General features: G+C 41.4%; 3 protein-coding genes across 4 annotated transcripts in view; 1 reads left to right on the forward strand and 2 right to left on the reverse strand.

Annotated features, from left to right (window-relative positions):
* Positions 1 to 5,805, forward strand: part of plcd4b (phospholipase C, delta 4b) — a 22,049-nt gene extending 16,244 nt beyond the window's left edge. For both annotated transcript variants that reach the window (XM_022194673.2, XM_022194674.2), the window contains exons 11-16: positions 343 to 493; positions 686 to 802; positions 1,470 to 1,648; positions 1,815 to 1,947; positions 2,462 to 2,611; positions 3,499 to 5,805. In XM_022194673.2, coding sequence (XP_022050365.2) covers positions 343 to 493; positions 686 to 802; positions 1,470 to 1,648; positions 1,815 to 1,947; positions 2,462 to 2,611; positions 3,499 to 3,599 — 831 coding nt within the window. In that variant the 3' untranslated portion in view covers positions 3,600 to 5,805. The remainder of the gene's footprint in view (positions 1 to 342; positions 494 to 685; positions 803 to 1,469; positions 1,649 to 1,814; positions 1,948 to 2,461; positions 2,612 to 3,498) is intronic.
* On the reverse strand, positions 5,806 to 12,091 carry znf142 (zinc finger protein 142). Its single transcript, XM_022194672.2, has 4 exons — positions 11,973 to 12,091; positions 8,558 to 11,453; positions 6,749 to 6,854; positions 5,806 to 6,564 (listed from the first exon to the last, which is right to left on the reverse strand). The coding sequence occupies exons 1-4, from the start codon at positions 12,080 to 12,082 to the stop codon at positions 6,035 to 6,037; spliced, it is 3,642 nt and encodes a 1,213-aa protein (XP_022050364.2). The 5' UTR covers positions 12,083 to 12,091; the 3' UTR covers positions 5,806 to 6,034.
* Positions 12,092 to 12,194: 103 nt separating this feature from the next.
* LOC127537034 (zinc finger protein 142-like) lies at positions 12,195 to 16,921 on the reverse strand. The gene is made up of 5 exons (XM_051958651.1): positions 16,652 to 16,921; positions 16,458 to 16,514; positions 14,831 to 15,310; positions 14,487 to 14,714; positions 12,195 to 13,115 (listed from the first exon to the last, which is right to left on the reverse strand). The coding sequence occupies exons 3-5, from the start codon at positions 15,303 to 15,305 to the stop codon at positions 12,205 to 12,207; spliced, it is 1,614 nt and encodes a 537-aa protein (XP_051814611.1). The 5' UTR covers positions 15,306 to 15,310; positions 16,458 to 16,514; positions 16,652 to 16,921; the 3' UTR covers positions 12,195 to 12,204.
* Positions 16,922 to 16,942: the final 21 nt, after the last annotated feature.

The following is a 16,942-nucleotide window of genomic DNA, read 5'->3' on the forward strand; positions in this document are numbered from 1 at the left end:
CAGAGACAGTTGCAAAAATGACAATACATATATTAAGCAGATAACATTTAATATAGCATGCATGTCTTACTAATAAATAAATACATTAATGATAATTTACTTCAGTTGCTCCCCAGTATAACATAAATACAACAAGCATCTATTGACTATAGCTGGTAGTCAGCAGTTGCATTTTTTTTTCTTCTGGGACAACTTCAGACATTGGTACATTTGGTTTTGATTGTGTTGTTAATTTTTAATCTTTTCATTTAATTTTAGTTGCAAACGAAGTACCAGTGGTTTGGTGATGATAATAGGTTTTATTTGTTAACTAATGCTGTGTTTTGTTTTCCTCCTCTGTAGAAGTCCAAATTGTCCAGGGAGCTGTCAGACTTGGTGGTTTACTGTAAAAGCGTGCACTTTCACGGCTTTGAGCATGCTCGGTCTCATGCTAAATGCTACGAGATGTCTTCATTCTCTGAATCCAAGGCCAAGAAGCTTGCTAAGGAAGCAGGTAGAAGGAACATGATTGAACAGAGTTTGTTGGTAATGACTGTAACGCTTATACATGTGTACTACAGTGTAAGTGCTTATAATGTGTTCGTATACGAATTGTAGCTGTATCTGAGTTCCAAGGGAACGAGCAGGTAGATTTGTCCGTGTTCGTGCTACTGAAGTACATTGCATTGTTCAAATCTTTCTCCAGGGACAGATTTTGTTCAGTATAACACACAGCAGATGAGCAGGATCTACCCCAGCGGCCTCAGGACTGACTCTTCCAACTACAACCCGCAGGATATGTGGAATGTGGGCTGTCAGATAGGTGAGCAGAGTGTCGCCCTCTGCTGGATAAACAAAGCATTTCATTTAAAATCACAAGTGTCCTGTATGATGATGTCCACAGCCACACTGTCAGTTGTTTTCTCTGTCAATCAGTTAGTAGTTTCTGTTAGAAATTGGTGTAAAATGTTGATCAGTATTTCCCAAACCCAAGGTGACATCCTAAAATGCTCTGTTTTGTCCCCAATCCAAAGATATGCATACATGACATCGAGGAGTTAAAAAAACAGGAAAAGTTCTGATTTAAGAAGCTGAAAAACTTAAATTCAATAATCAAAGTAAGTCATTTAAAAGTTAAGAACTAATCTAAAAATTGATTAATTAATTATTGCAGCTATACCTCAGATGTAGCAATTTGAGTCTGGAAATCCCATCAGCTAGAATGAACAATTTCTCACACAAACCCATTAAATGCAAACACATTTCTGTCACCTGTGTGAACTAACTGCCCTTGTGCTACTTCCACCCCCGTCTGCAGAACGTCAGCCATGTAGCTGATAGAGTCTGACAGGTCAGATGCATCCCGTCACGTGGACTCTGCTCCGAATTAAAGTCTTCTTCAATTTAATATTTATAGATAAGCAGATTGAGTCTGGGAAATAACGTGATACAGTCAGCCACAGTAAAATTTCATTATTTCCCTCCCAAAGTGGCTCTGAACTTCCAGACAGCTGGCCTGGAAATGGATCTGAATGACGGGCTGTTCAGGCAGAACGGCTGCTGCGGTTTCGTCCTCAAGCCTGAGTTCATGAGAGACGCCACCTCTCAGTTCAGTCCAGAGAAACCTGAGGGGCACCAAGGCTACAAACCCCTGCGTTTATCCATACAGGTATGAAACTACATGGGAGCCAAGGTGGTTTGTGATTGCAGTGGATAGCTGCTGCTGTGTGTATGTGAAGTGTCTAAATTTGAGGCTGAGTTTCTTTCAAAAAACTGTAGCAAAAGTTTGTTCTTTATGTTCTTTATAAACATGCAAATTTGTTGGTGTGTATCAGGTGATAAGTGGGCAGCAGCTGCCGAAGGTGAATCAGAAAGAGGGCTCTATTGTGGACCCACTGGTCAGAGTGGAGATCTATGGAGTACCACAGGACCAGGCCAAGGAAGAGACCAGTCACATTAACAACAATGGTGAGAGAATTTTCAGTATTTCTTTAACAGAGATGCTTAGAAGATACATACTGTTCAAAGGTTTGGGGTCACTTAGAAATGTCCTGATGTTTGAAAGAAAAGCAGTTTTTGCTCGATGAAGATAACATTAAATTAATCAGAAATACAGTCTAGACATTGCTAATGTGGTAAATGACTATTCCAGCTGGAAATGGCTGATTTTTTTAATGGATTATCTACATAGGGGTACAGAGGAACATTTCCAGCAACCATCACTCCTGTGTTCTAATGCTACATTGTTCTAGCTCATGGTATTAAAAGGCTAATTGATGATTAGAAAACCCCTGTGCAATTATGTTAGCACATGAATCAGTGTGAGTTTTCATGGAAAACATGAAATTGTCTGAGTGACCCCAAACTTTTCAGCAGTAGTGTAGGACGACCATTAATGAGAAAATTTTAAAAAAGGAATTTGGATGTAAAAAGTTACAGCCCAGTTGGTTATTTTCAGTCTTTTGCTGCCCTCTACCTGCAGGTTTTAACCCAGTGTGGAATGAAACTCTAAATTTCGTCATCCACGCTCCTGAGCTGGCGCTGGTTCGCTTTCTGGTGGAGGACTATGACAAGGCCTCCAGGAATGACTTCATCGGACAGTTCACTCTTCCCTTTACATGCATCCAAGCAGGTGAGCTGAGCACTGGTGAAAAGTACTTTTACAGTACTTTTACTTAAGTACTGTGCTTAGGTACACCTTTGAGGTATTTTTACTTGACTTGAGTGTTTCCATTTTATGCTACTTTATATTTTCAGTCCACCACAGTTCAGAGGGAAATATTGTACTTCCTAATCTATTTAATTTACCTCACAGGTTGAGTCATTTTCAAGATGAAGATTTTAATAATGTAACAAGTTATTAAAATACAACTCATAGTTACAACTTTTTAGCTTCTTACAAAAAGCAGAGTGTAGTTGGACTCAAATTACAGACATCTCTGAGTAAACAACTTACATGGTCATTTATATATGTCAGGGTAGAGACTGCGATTTGGTAGAATTGGAGTTTCTACCAGTAGAGATTGCGATTGGAGTCTCTACCGGCAGAGATTGCGATTGTAATCTCTACCAGTAGAGATGGAACTTTAAATCTGACCCCTGCCCTGACCCCTGACCCTAACCTTAACTAACCCTGACCTTTAAATCTGACCCCTGCCCTGACCCCTGACCCTAACCTTAAAAGTCTAACCTTAGCCCTGACAAATCTCTACTGGTAGAATTGGAGTTTCTACTGGTAGAAACTCCAATTCTACCAAATCGCAGTCTCTACCCTGTCATATGTATTATGTATTATGTACAAGTAGAGAAGAGCATACAGAACCCTTGTGCAATTACTGTATGTTAGCACATGAATCAGACTGAGTTTTCATGGAACCTGTGAAATTGTCTGGGTGACCCCAAACTTTTGAACGGTAGTGTAGGTAAAGTGTTAAATTGTGTCTAATGCTACCTGCCTGTAAACTCAGCACAACTGTGTTTATAAACTAATTCAAATCTAAATTTTCTTTTTCTCTCCAGGTTACCGTCACATACATCTACTCTCTAAAGATGGAACGATTATCCCTCCCTCTTCGCTCTTTGTTAACATCAGCATTTCAGAGCTGACATCAGGAAGTTAAATGTAAGCGTGTGAAGTCAGTGGTGCTCGCAAATCCAGTGTTTCCATAAACCTGACGAGGCTGTGAACAGCAAGGACCAGTACTTTAATATGAGTTTGAAATATCAGCCAAACTGAAGTCGCGTATCGTACTTAAACTCCAGAGAGTCAAACAAGTAACATGCCAGAAATTAGACTTCTGGGTGATTTTCAGCATTAATGAAATAGGAGTGGTCTATGCAAATTGATTTAATCAACTATATAAAATCAATAAAGCTGAAGTACACAGGAATCTGGAAAAGGGAACAAATAAAAACACCAAAATTGAAAAATATACAGCCCTCTCCTTGAAGCTCTTCACTGTCCTCCAGAGACTGTAGAAAGATTAAAGCTGCTGTCCAGAGTTTCCGTTTGTTTTCAATTTATGTATCATTTTTTAACAAAGCTGAAATGTGTTAGTCTAGTTCGATACTATAATATAAAGTTAGAATAACGCGATATGAAAATTTATTCCTGAGCTCCGCCTTCCTCTCATAGACCCCCATGTTATTCCAAAAAGCGCCGGTCGCTGCCGACCAATCAAGTTCGAGCTTCAGCTTTGTCATGCTGTCAATCAACGGTTACGCGCACAGCAAGCAAGCCCATGCAGAGGTGAGCGAGCTACGCACTACGCAACCGCGCGCACATTTGTTTTGCTTGTGGAGGAGAGAGCATCAGGGCTCAGCAACTTCCAGAAAAGTTACCAATCCCACGGCTTGTCAGGCCAAGAGACTGCAGGACGTTTTTTGGCTCGGGGTGCTCGCGTCGCTCCCCGACCACGGCCCTCCATAGCCCGCCTGACGGCTTCATTTAGATGCCCGACCTCTGGAGGAAGATGTTGGGGCGTCTGGGACATACTCTTCGTCAGAGGAGTCATGCAATTCTGAACTCTAGATAGAAATAAATAAACAATGAAACACATATACACGCGTAAATGCACTAAGTTTGATAAACAACGTCATTGAGAGGGATACACGAGTGTAATCACATATTGAAACTTTACTCGTTCGTCCTAGCAGATTCATGTTATTTTGGTATTAGGACAAGTTAGACTCAATACAGAATTCTAACGTAATTCCTTTATTATTTACTAAATGTACTAAATGTAGAAGAGGGGAAAACAGCAAAACAGGCGAGATGCTGCAGCACTCCGGGCACTTCTCTCATGTACTGCGCGCGTGCACAAATAAAGGGGCGAAATCAGAGGGAGGGACGGTGGGACCACCAGTGTTTTGGGAGACGCTGCGATTCAAACTCCGGACAGCAGCTTTAAGTGGACATTAACAAAAGATAGATGTAGCCTCCAGGTTGGAAAGGGAAACTTTAGCAAATGTTCTCCTAATAGGTTTATGATCTCAGTTGCTGGCTTAAAGTCTCTTTAAAACTGTGTGATACACAGTTTGTAAATCATCTGTCCTTTTATATAGTATATGCTGTCCCCTTTCTCTTTTAAGATCCTCAGGCATGTGCTTCAACTGCAGAAAAGAAAGCCAGGCTATCAGTCAACTTTTCCTCTCTCACCTGATCAGGTAAAAGATCTGTGATTGGCAGGAGAGTTTAGTTACCAACATGCTGAAAGGTTAGTATGAATTTTTTGCCCAATGATACCAATATGGATTCTCTTTGAGAAGAAACAAAGACAAAAAACACTGCCTACCCTGGTTTTAACTGGCTGTGACATGACAGGGTTGATTTCCTTTATGACCAAGAAGTAAGACAACTAACTTACTTAGTATGAAAAAAGTAAGATGTCTGCCTGTATTTATTTGTTTTTATGTCAAATGTGTGCAATTCTACATTTATGACACTTAAAAAAACGCTTTTAAATATTTTAAGCCGGGGAATGTGAGAGAACCTGAAGGACTGCTGCATGTTCAGAATGTCTAAATATAGGTAACAGTGTTGAAAGTCCATCTTCCATAGTTTTAAAATGTAATGATGTGAAACACTTGCCAAAAATCAGTATTAATTTAGTACACTGTAATCTACAACCACAGTGTACTCAGAGCTTTGCATCATGCTGGTTAATTTGCTGTTCAGCTGCCAAATACCTGCTTGACTAAGTTCTATTTATGAATGTTTACATTTTAAAAGGTTATGTGGTGTATCATGTAGAAGTATGTGTGTATATAAGCCTGTAAATAGATGCAATACATTTTCTGAGCAAATAAATACCACATTCCCAAACATTTCTGGCTCATTCATTTATTCGCTGTGGATCATCTAATTCTTTATCACAGGCAATCATTCAAAGAAATGAAACACATGGTTTTCTTTTTCTTTTTTTTAACCGCAAACATTTCATATTTACGCTTAAATTCTCTCACTTCATTTGCCCTGATGTGTTTTATTAGGCTTTTGCAGAACAAAAATACCAAATCTAGTATCAGCAATGACAGATATGTCAGCACTGCATCTCTATTGGGTCTCTTCAGTGTTGCGTCTCGCTGCCACCACCTCCTCGCCTGCCTCCTCACTGGCTACAGACAGCAGCTCCTTTGGTGTTCTTTCTGCTGCTCTCTCATCCAGAGTGCCCTGCAGAGCCTCCTTGAGAGTGAGGCCACCGGCTTCAGAGTCTCTCACCACACCCTGCTCTACTGACATCTCTGGATGGTGCCTCTGCAGGTGCTTGACCACCTGGAACCTCTGCTTGGCTCTGTAGGAGCAGTGTCGGCAGCAGAAAGGCTGCTGCTTGGTGTGGGACAGGTAGTGATGTCTGAGGCCTGCTGGCCACCGGAAGGCCTTTTGGCACAACCCACAGGTGTACGGCCGGTCATCGCTGTGCTGCCGCTGGTGGGTCTTCAGTATGAAGCTTGTCTTGAAGGCTTTGCCGCATTTCTCACAGACATAAGGGCGCATATCACAGTGCTGCGTGTCCCGGTGTGCACGGAGGGCATCTGCTCTGTTGGTTCGGTAGTCGCATTCATCGCAGGTGTATGGCTTCTCTCCTGCACGATATAAATGTTTTGTTTTTATTCGAAATTGAACTATAACCAAATCCTTATGCCTGTGTATATTCTCAGTCATCCAGATCACGGAGCTTCAGTTAAACCAACTGGGCATTTCTTTTTGGTTCTTGAAGACAAACATGCGTAAGTACTATAATCATGAACTTCTATGCCTTGCGGGTACCTGTGTGCTTGGTCATGTGGTACTTCAGCTGAGTCGCCCACTTGCATTTGTAGCCGCACTCTGGACAAAGATACTTTTTCTCTTCTTGGTGAACCCTCATATGGAGCTATAAGAAAACACAGAAAATATAGGATCGTTTGTTTTTCTCATTATCGAAATACAGTCAATGTCATATACAATAACAATAAAAGAAAAACAGGTTCTTTCTGTTCATCTACAGCTAACCATCCATCCATTATTTCTACACCGCTTAGAGACCAAACACCGCAGTGAATTCATTCTTGGGATTTAAATCAACTAAGATGTCCTTAACTGTTAACTAAACCGACCCTCCAGTAAAAAAACAACATTTTTGTAACCACATTAACATGTCACTATTGTGTTTGGAATATGCAGGAAGACACATCATGAGTGAACTTGGCAGTCAGCAACACGGCTGAGTATTTCCACCCTGAAACTGAAGTGTTCTGTTGACAGTCTCAAAAACACAGATTCAGGCTTCCAGGGTTTCACACATAACAAACACGATGAACTAATCCTGTCAGCTTACAGTGTGGGGTTTTCTGCATGATTATTCTTCTTCGGAGTCAGTTTACGGTTTGCCATTGTGTAGTTCAGAGTAGTTTTACAGTGTTTGAGCAGCGGGTAAGCTGCTGTGTTAAAGTGCAGCAAGTTGGAAAGGGCTGGTGAAAAGAGAGACAGCACTGGAAAAAATCCCCAGATATGATTAAAAAAAAGCAGGTTTTCACTCAAAAATACTTTTGCTTTCATGTAACCTCCTAATTTGAGCTATAATAACACTCCTGTTGTCCTCATTTACGGGCACCAAAAAATATTGTTTTCTTGTCTGAAAAAAATCTGCATAAAAATGTCCCAAATTTCTGAAAATTTGCAAAAACGTCAGGGAGAAAATTCCAATAATTCCTTAAAAGTGTCCCTTGAAAGTTTTATTTAAAAAAAATCCCCCAAATTTGGCGAGAAAATTCTTGTAAATATTTTCCAAAAATTAGCAAAAAATCTTCCAAAAAATTCTAAAAATCAAAGTGATTACATAGATATCAGTAAAACTTCTAGTATTTTCTTAAGAACATTCAGAAAAAAAAATCAAACAAAATCCAGTGAATTTCGCTGGATTTTGGTTGATTTTTTTTCTGAAAGTTCTTAAGAAACATTAACATTTCTTTTTTTTCCACCAAGAAATGTTAGAGATTTCCCAAAAATATTGAAAATGTGGACATTAGAAGTTTCACTGTGAAAATAATTTCCACCCCTCCACATTTTCAAACTTTAAAACTGGTAAATTTCACCCGCAGGACAACATGAGGTTTATTTCAAGTTTTCTTGTAAAATTCAACTCAAAACAAGATAATTTCAAGATTGTTTGACTTAAGATAATTAAGATGCATTGTCTTAAAACAAGTCCCTCCATCTTGCTGAAATGGCATTTGTTAAGTGAATTTATCTTAAATCAAGTGGGATGAGACATTTTGACTAAAAATAAGACAAATAGACTGAGTAAGATTTTGAGTTTTTGCAGTGGGGAACGTCAGAGAACCACACCTTCTAGTGGAAGCAACACTGCAGAGTTATATCTAAGCCACTTTTAGGCAGAACAAGATGATTTTCACAATAGATAAGCAGCTCAGACACAGAGAGATGAGTTTTTAAGGGTGAAATCAACATGCGAAATGGGATCACATACAAAATGGAACAACTTGTATCAAAATCCATCTAATGCAGATCCTTTAGCCAAGTTTGTTTGAGGTTTTGTCTTACAAATAAGGTCCATCCTATAAACTTTGAACGTACCTTCAACCTAGACGGATCGGTGCAGGTGTAACTGCACTGCTCACAGCTGTACGGCTTCTCTCCAGTGTGTATGCGAATGTGCCACGTGATCTTCTGCTTGTTCCGGGTTGAATACTGGCAGTCTGTGCACTTGTATAAGCGTTTGCTTCCATGTGAGCGGAGGTGCTGCTCCAGCACCAGCTGATGTCGACAAGCAAACTGACAAGTGCTGCACTTGAGAGGCTTGTCCTCTGGAGATCCTTCCTCGTGTTCACTGAGAAGGTGTTGAGCCAACAGCTGTCTTGTTTTGGCAGCAAAAGGGCACAGCTGGCATTGATGGGCCAGGTGAGTGGTCTGATGGACCTCAAGGGTTTCCTTTGCCTCAAAGGACTCCTGGCAGGTTGTGCACTTCCCTTGGGAGTGCTTGTTCTGTTGGTGGGTCTTCAGAGCGACATCACTGCTACATGTGTAGTCACACTGTTTGCATGAGAAACAGACCTGAAGCTGGTGTACACGCTTACAGTGGTTTCTTAAAGCAATCTCAGAACTAAAATGAGCATCACAATGAGTGCAGACGTGCTGCAACTCTCCTGTGTGGCATCTGAGGTTGTGTCGTCTTACATCGTCGAGTGTGTAGCCACTGAAGTCGCACAATGAGCAGAAATGCGTAGGCTGTTTGTCATGGATGCGCAACTTGTGCTGACGCAGTTTGGTCACGGCCCCGAAGGTCTTGTCACACATGTCACAGCTGTGACGACCGACTCCTGTGTGAAGAGACTCGTGCTCTTCCAAGCGATAGCGCCTTGTGGTGCTAAAAGGACAGTAGCTGCAACAGTGAGGTCGTGTACCTTTGTGTTTAAGTGCAATGTGTTGAGCCATGCATCGTTGTTGTTTACAGTTAAAAGTGCAGTGCTTGCAATACAAACGTTTACTTTTCACAACATTAAACTTCTCCTTGCTGTGAACATAGAGAATGTGACGAGTCAATGACACTTCAGTTTTGGCTACAAATGAACACTTGGTACATTGGACTTGACCTGGCTTCATGCAGCCTTTCTTTTCATGGCTGTCTAATGCTCTCTTCTGATTGCACTTAAATGCACAGCTTGGACAACCGAAGATTTGATGTTTTTTAGAAACTTCAACAGGGCCTCGGTCAGCCAGGTGTTCTTTTACTTTGTCTCCGCTACCATCACCATCATTCACCTCTGATACAAACTGCTTGACTTTTCTCCTCAGGATTGTTTTGCAGGTTGAGAGGTGCCGTTCAACTGTTGGAAGCTTGACTGACGAAAAACTGCACAGTTTGCATTTGAATTTGCCATCTTGTTTAGTAAAAAGGGACTTTTTCTGCAGAGGAACATTTCTGAGTTTGTCTTTTGAAGCTAATGTTGTTTTCACAAGCTGGTTGCATGTGGGGCTTTCACTGACAACTTCTTTACAGTTTGTTAATTGAGACGCACAAACTTCTTCTTGCCGATGAAATTCAGGACTTGATAAATCTGCGGAAGTCGTATTTTGTGATAGAAACTCTGCCTGATCTGAATTTGTTCCTCCATTCAGTTGCTTGGATCTTTCTTCTGGAGTCAGACCTGCTTTTGGAATGCCTACACATGTCCTAGTTTTTCGTGGCAGCGCTGGGCACTTCCTCTTACGGTGGCTATCAAGGCCACGTCTCTGTTTGAACTGTATGCCACAATCCTGACACTGGTGTCCCTTTATCCTGCCATGGCACAAAGCTTGGCAGTGATGCTTCAAAGCAGTCTCCTTATAGGTTGCATAAGAGCATTTGTCACAGCGATAAACATCTTCAGTTGGCACCACGAGCATCTGCACTCGTCCCTCTAAGACCATGGCTTCTGCTTGGTCCTTGTCATGCTTCTTCATAGCTTTCAGACGTATCTCAGATTCTAATGTCTGATTTTGCTCCAGTTGACAAGTGGAATGAATTCTTTCACCTGTATTTTCAACCTCAGACGTCTGACAATTCCCAGACTCAGGCTGACTTGTATTCTTCAGCGGCTCACAGCTGTCGTCAAAGTCGCTTTGTTCACACTCTCCATCTGGTACTGCTACATCCTCCTCCTCTGATGAACTTGTAGAAAAATCTTCCTTCTCTTGTGATGTGTCGGGCCCATTGCAATTTAAAGTGGCTGTACCTACACAGTCTTCTTCCTCGTTTTGAAAAGAAGGGGTCTGATAGTCAGTGCTTGATAGCGTAGTTAAAACCAGTGTACAGTACTCCTCTGGGCTGTTAACAGGTGGAGGGCTATCAGAAGCAGCTTCCTTGACAACCTCTTGAGAAACAACATCAAAAATATTTACAGACTCTGAGGGTTGTGAACTAGCAGCAGCTTCTTTGCTGGCATCGTGATCTGCTGATCCAGTCAGAAAAGACTGTTCTCTCTGAGTGTCGGGAGCCGCAGATGGTGGAAGTCTTTCACAAGAGGACTGTTCTGGCTGCTCATGGCTGACTGAGGGCTTGATGTAAAAATCTTTTAAGAACTCTGTTGAGTTCCTTTCCTTCTCCTTTGCAGCGTAGTTCTCCAGCCATGCTTTGTCCCCAGGCACATACCCATGAGCTTTCCTCTTGTGAAGGAAGAGACTGATGCTGCTGAAGGAGGAGTAAAGGCAGAGAGCACAGCGAAACTCCTTCAGCTTGGTGTGTTTGCAGTTCTCATGGTTTTGAAGTGCTTGGCGATAGCAGGTGGTGTATGTGCAGTATTTGCACTTGTACACAGCTGGCTGTTTCTCCGCCCCAGAATGCTTGGCCAACATATGATTGCGGAGCTCATATTTACGCTTGCAGGCGTACGCACAGATCTCACACATGAGCGATTTGGCCTGATGTCGTAACTTGTGGCTGTTTAGCTGGTCCATGCGGTGACAACGATATGGACACTGATCACAAGAATACCTAGGAGAGGAGACAGGAGGATTAGTTAGAACAATCTATGAATCAAATCTATGGATTTCCCCATTATTTCTTACCTCCTTGTGTGACAATTTTTGATGGTATCTATGTGTTAACACTCCATCTAGTTTTAATCTATCACTCAGCCAATATTGAAAGTTGAAAAAAATGTACTTGAAAATTAGAATTCAAATAAATCTGTGATTTTTGTTGGAATTTACTTGCCCGATATTTTTAGTTTTTTAAAGTTTTTTTTGCCTTTATTACAGTGCATAGCAGAGAGAGAGAGAGGAAATGTGGGGGAAGAGTGGGGGAAGATGTGTAGTCAATACCCATAGGTTGGACTCAAACCCATAACCACCGTGTCAGGAACTATCGCCCCTTTATTGTGGGTCGCCAGCTAACCTGTTGAGCTACAGGGACACCCACTGATATTTGGTTTTATCTAGCAGCCCCACAACAAATCGAAGATTAAAAAAATATAAGTGCAAAGCTCTATGAGAAACTTAAATAAATATGTACCTGAGGTCTCCAGCGTGTTTCCTCATATGGACATTAAGATAGTGCTTCCATTTAGTGACGTATCCACATTCAGCACACATGAAGTTCTTGTCATCTGAGTGAGTGAGCATATGTTTCGAGAGGTAGGACTCATCTCGGCACCTGAAGTCACACAGGCTGCACTTGTGGGGCTTCTCACCTTACAGAGATTAAGAGATATTATGCAAAAAGCAGTGGCTCTCACAAGAACTCCCTAAACAGCAAATGTTAAGATCATGAATACGTTAAGGTGATAGTCATGACAGAAAACCATCAGAACAACGCTGATTCCATCCTCACCACTATGCATCAGCATGTGTCGCTTCAAACCACGTTTATGCGAAGTCACGTAGCTGCACTGAGAGCAGCGATGGATCTTCTCGTTGGCGTGCAGATGTCCAATGTGCTGCTCAAACTCCACAGGGTTAAACGTGCCAAAGGAGCAAAAGTCACAGCAAAGCTTTTCGTCCCCTGGGTGGCCGAGCCGCTGGTGCTGGAGGAAGGCAGTCTTATTGGAGCAAGAGAAGTCACACTCTGAGCAGTGGTAGGCCAGGTGCGTTCGATAATGAGCCTCCATGTCCATGTCGCTTTGAAAGACGGCTCCGCAGGCGTGGTGGCGACATTCTACTGCGGTGACCCCATGCACTTCAGCAGTGTGTCTAATAAAGTCTTTGCGCACAGAACTCTGGAAAGAGCAACCCTCTTGAAAGCAGGCCAGCGACTGGCTGTCTGATGGGATGTGGTGCGTCTTAATGTGAGCTTTGAGCGTCCTGCTCTGGTGAAAGCTTTGACCACACGTGGGACACAGGTAGCTGTGACTGCTCTTGCCGTCCTCCGTCTCATCAGCGTGCATGCTGACGAGGTGGCGGCGGATTGCGTTCCTCTCCACAGCAGAATACTCGCACAGGTGGCAGTGATGGACCTTCTCACCCGCCTCACGCAACCGATGTATGCGAAGTTTGCTTTTGCTGGTGAAGTATCGCTTACAGGTGGGACACTGGAGGCTGGGGTCGGGGTAATGCAGACGGAGGTGCTCCTGCAGGTGAGAGCGCATCTTGAAGCAGCGGCGACACTTTGGGCAGGTGTGGGTGCGATAAATATGCTCTGATCCCTCCGCAAGATATTCTAAGAACAACAGTCACAAACGTACAAAAGTAAGTCCTTCACATGTTAGAAATATTTAAAGCAAGAATAAAACTAATTCTGACTTTGCTACATTTTCTCTTTGTCGGTTTAGATTTTTAAAAGCACAGCCTTGAAACAAGTTTGACATAGCCAGGCTTTTTTCCCCCAGCAGCTGGCTTAACTAAAACCTAAAACTCCAATCAGGAATAATGGGTATCATGATGGCATTTAGCACTTTTCTTAAACATGGTTTTCGTCATCAAGCACTTTGCACGCGCCCATATAAAGTAATGGCCTACTTCATAATAATGGAAAACTATAAGAAATGCATGACATCAAACAGCTCTGTTCCTTTAAATGATGCAAGCGAGAAATGGGGATGTTAATAAATTCTGTTTATTTCACTGCTCTCTGCACCTTCAGTACAGCTGGTTGCTGCTGTGACAGCCACACATCACAGCTCTTAAACTGTAAATTTCATGCATTTTAACATTTTCAACATCAAGAAGCGCATTTAGGTGTGACCCATTGTCCCATAATTAAGGATACACGGAAATCACTTTGGCTTTTGTCCAAATCAAAATTAAAATAATGTGATTGACTGAATATTTTCGGTGATAAATACCAAAAGCTGCAATATCAACAGCATAAAATCAGCATCACCAACAAAATGCAACTCTATAACTTTGCAGATATATCAAATTTCCTCAACTGAGAATCTGTTTTGAGAACGACAGATAAAAACTGATGAAAGAATGCAGCTCACAGTAAACTCAAAGCTCTGAAACTAACCTCCTTTCAAGTATAAATCACCATGTTGATTTAGCCAGGTTAAAGGAGATCCATGATTGTGACAATAAAATCTCTGACTTTGGGTTCAATGCAGTAGACTATTTTGGTGCTTTTGATACTTATTTACACAATTGTTAATGATTTATTTTGGTAAAGAATTTAAGTTAAAATGCTTTCAACTTATTTATAGCTACCAGTGTTTTCTTGTCTTACATGGTAAACCATTCGAGGCGGCTGTGGGTCAGGTGGTAGAGCGGGTCGTCCAATGATCAAAGGGTCGGCGGTTCGATTCCCGCTCTCGCCTAGTCATGTGCTGCATGCTAAAGTTTCCTTGGGCAAGATTCTGAACCCCGAATTGCCTACCTATTGTATGAATGTATACTGACTGATGTTGCAGGTTGATTAGCAACCTGCACATGAATGGGAGCAATTGTTGTAAAAGCGCTTTTGAGTACTCTGATGAGTAGAAAAGCGCTATATAAGAGCAAGTCCATTTACCATTTGATGTGAGAGACGTTAACTATTTTTTTGTATACAACTGACAAATGGTCACTATAATCTCTGAATAAGTGTGCATACCTTTGGATGGCAGTGGTGTAGCATCCACTGCTGAAGGTGTGATGTTATCTACTTCTTGTCTTGCTCGTTTCATATCGTCCCTTTGACTCTCGACATCTTCGACACACCCATCTTGTGATGATGACGACACACAAATGGGGTCGGATCTCTGCTTTCTTTTTGGCCTGACAGAGACTTCAGGCAGGTGGTTTCCATCAGTGTGTGCCGTTGTGGGCTCAGGATTGTTCCCTGAAAAATGTAAAATAGCCACACAAATCATACCTCTGAACTTTTACAGATTGAAAGGAAAAAGAAATGACAGTTCTGCCTTTATATAGCATGAATTCCTTGTAGTGTCTACTTACCTTCAGCGTAATTTGGCAGGTGATTGCTCTCCAAGACGTGGTCGCTGAGGTCTTTCACATTTTGAGCAACAAACTGGCAGTGAAAGCAGCCAAAGGGCATGTGGCCCTTCCAATGACTTTCCATGTCACCCCGTGTCAGAAATGACAGTCTACAGGAGCGGTAGGTGCAGGGGATTAGAGTCAGAGCGTGCATGGCCGTCAAGTGGGCCTGATATTCCTGACGATCTGTGCTGCTGAACTGGCAGTCTGGCTCTGAGCAGGAGAACGGACGTTTCAGGTCCTTCTCACTGTGGCTGTTTTTAAAATGGTGTTTCAGAGCACCTGGCTTTGAAAAGATCTCACTGCACTGAGAACACTTGTAATTGTCCAGCTGTCCTTTACAGGATGGAGCGGTTTTCCTTTTTGAACAGAAGTGAGAGACAGACATGTCACTGTCTGGGAGATTTTTGTCACTTCGATGTTCCACTGCTTCCATGGTGTCTAAAAACAGAAAAAGTGTTTAGCTACAGTATGATACACTGAAAAGGACATTTCTTGAGCATTCACAACTTATGCTTATGTTTTGTATTCATTTAGCGCACATGTGCATACTTTACATTATACATTAAACTATTATCATATACAGTATACAACAGAAGTGAGTGCACCCCGCTTCTATTTGTGGGAATTGTTGTTTTTAAAAATAAACATAATATTATAAATAATAATTATTATGCACGGAACGTGTGTCCCACAACCACCCTGTTAGCATAACCTTTTTAGCAGGTAGAAGAAGAAAACAGTGAATCACACGATATGCTGCAATTAACATCATCAAACAGTTTTCCAAAAGAATGGGTAGAGCAAATCTATGTTCTCTCTTCTGTTTTTCATATTTTTATTGCATTGACAGCCTTCGATGAATGTCTAACTCTCATATTATGAGGATAAGACAAATTCTTTTTACTTTTTCCATCAGTAAGTTTGTCCTCTTGGTCAGCAGTAACAACTAGCTAAATATCTAGCTTCTACTCCTGAGAAAAAGTTAACATTAGCATGGATTAGTAACCCTGTTATTGTGATTAGAGTAGGGTTAGCAAACAACAAATAAAACATGGAATAAAAATGGTACTACTGATGTATAAGTTTAGCCAATCAAGTTTTTAATAATTTATTACCTGTCATTGATAAAAATGGAGCAGAGAATTGTAAAAGAGAAGGTTAATTTTTCAAAAACATTTGAAGCCTAAATGTCCTCCAATTCAGGAATAACCAATGATTAGTTCAGGTCAAGGGAAGTCCAGCATCTTTGGCATGAACCACCTATCCAGGATCACCACAGTGACTGCATAGTCCGAGAAGTGAAGCACGGAGATGGAACTAATGCAAAGACGATACATTTTTTTTAATCATTTGACATTTGAGCAATACTGCACAGACAAGTACTCACTTCTGCTGTACAGAGTAGGTTTTAGCTGTTCGTGGCTTGATGGATATTTCTCCAATTTTAAACAATTATTAAATATGTTTAAGAAGAGCACAAGTGTTCAGTGAGGACTAGAGATGTAGTCAAGCAGTGTAATATTGATTTACATTAAAACACGCATACCCAACACAGAGAAAAATAATACATTACAAGTTTACTTACAACAGAAACAGAATTTCGAGTCAGACCTACTGCCTGGGTTTCCGCGGTCCTTTCTACCTGAAAAACAAAATATCAAAAAATATTTGTTTAACCGTACGGCTGTCTTGGTCAGCACCTAAATATGCCATCACTGCTTGTTACTTTGACTACCTCCATATTTCACATTAAGTGATAGTCGCTGGAGTTTCACTCACTCTTAATGATAACTTTAAGTGGCAACAGTCCGCTAATAATATCACTGTTAGCGCTAGCTCAGCTAACGCAAGTTAGCTCCTTGTGATTTTCACGGTAAACTGTTCAGGGCTCAGTTCCTTTAACCCAAAAATATCGCGGTTGCGGATCGAACTTTGTACACTTAATTGCACGTAGTATATTGAGTGTACCAAAAACATTAATCTGGAATAATTATTATCTTAGCCTGCTAAGAAAATAAACACCGCTAAGGAAGAGGAACTAATATTCGCGAGCTCTGGCGAACAGTCGGA

Source organism: Acanthochromis polyacanthus, chromosome 14 (assembly GCF_021347895.1).
Source record: "Acanthochromis polyacanthus isolate Apoly-LR-REF ecotype Palm Island chromosome 14, KAUST_Apoly_ChrSc, whole genome shotgun sequence".
Taxonomy (NCBI): Eukaryota; Metazoa; Chordata; class Actinopteri; family Pomacentridae; genus Acanthochromis; species Acanthochromis polyacanthus.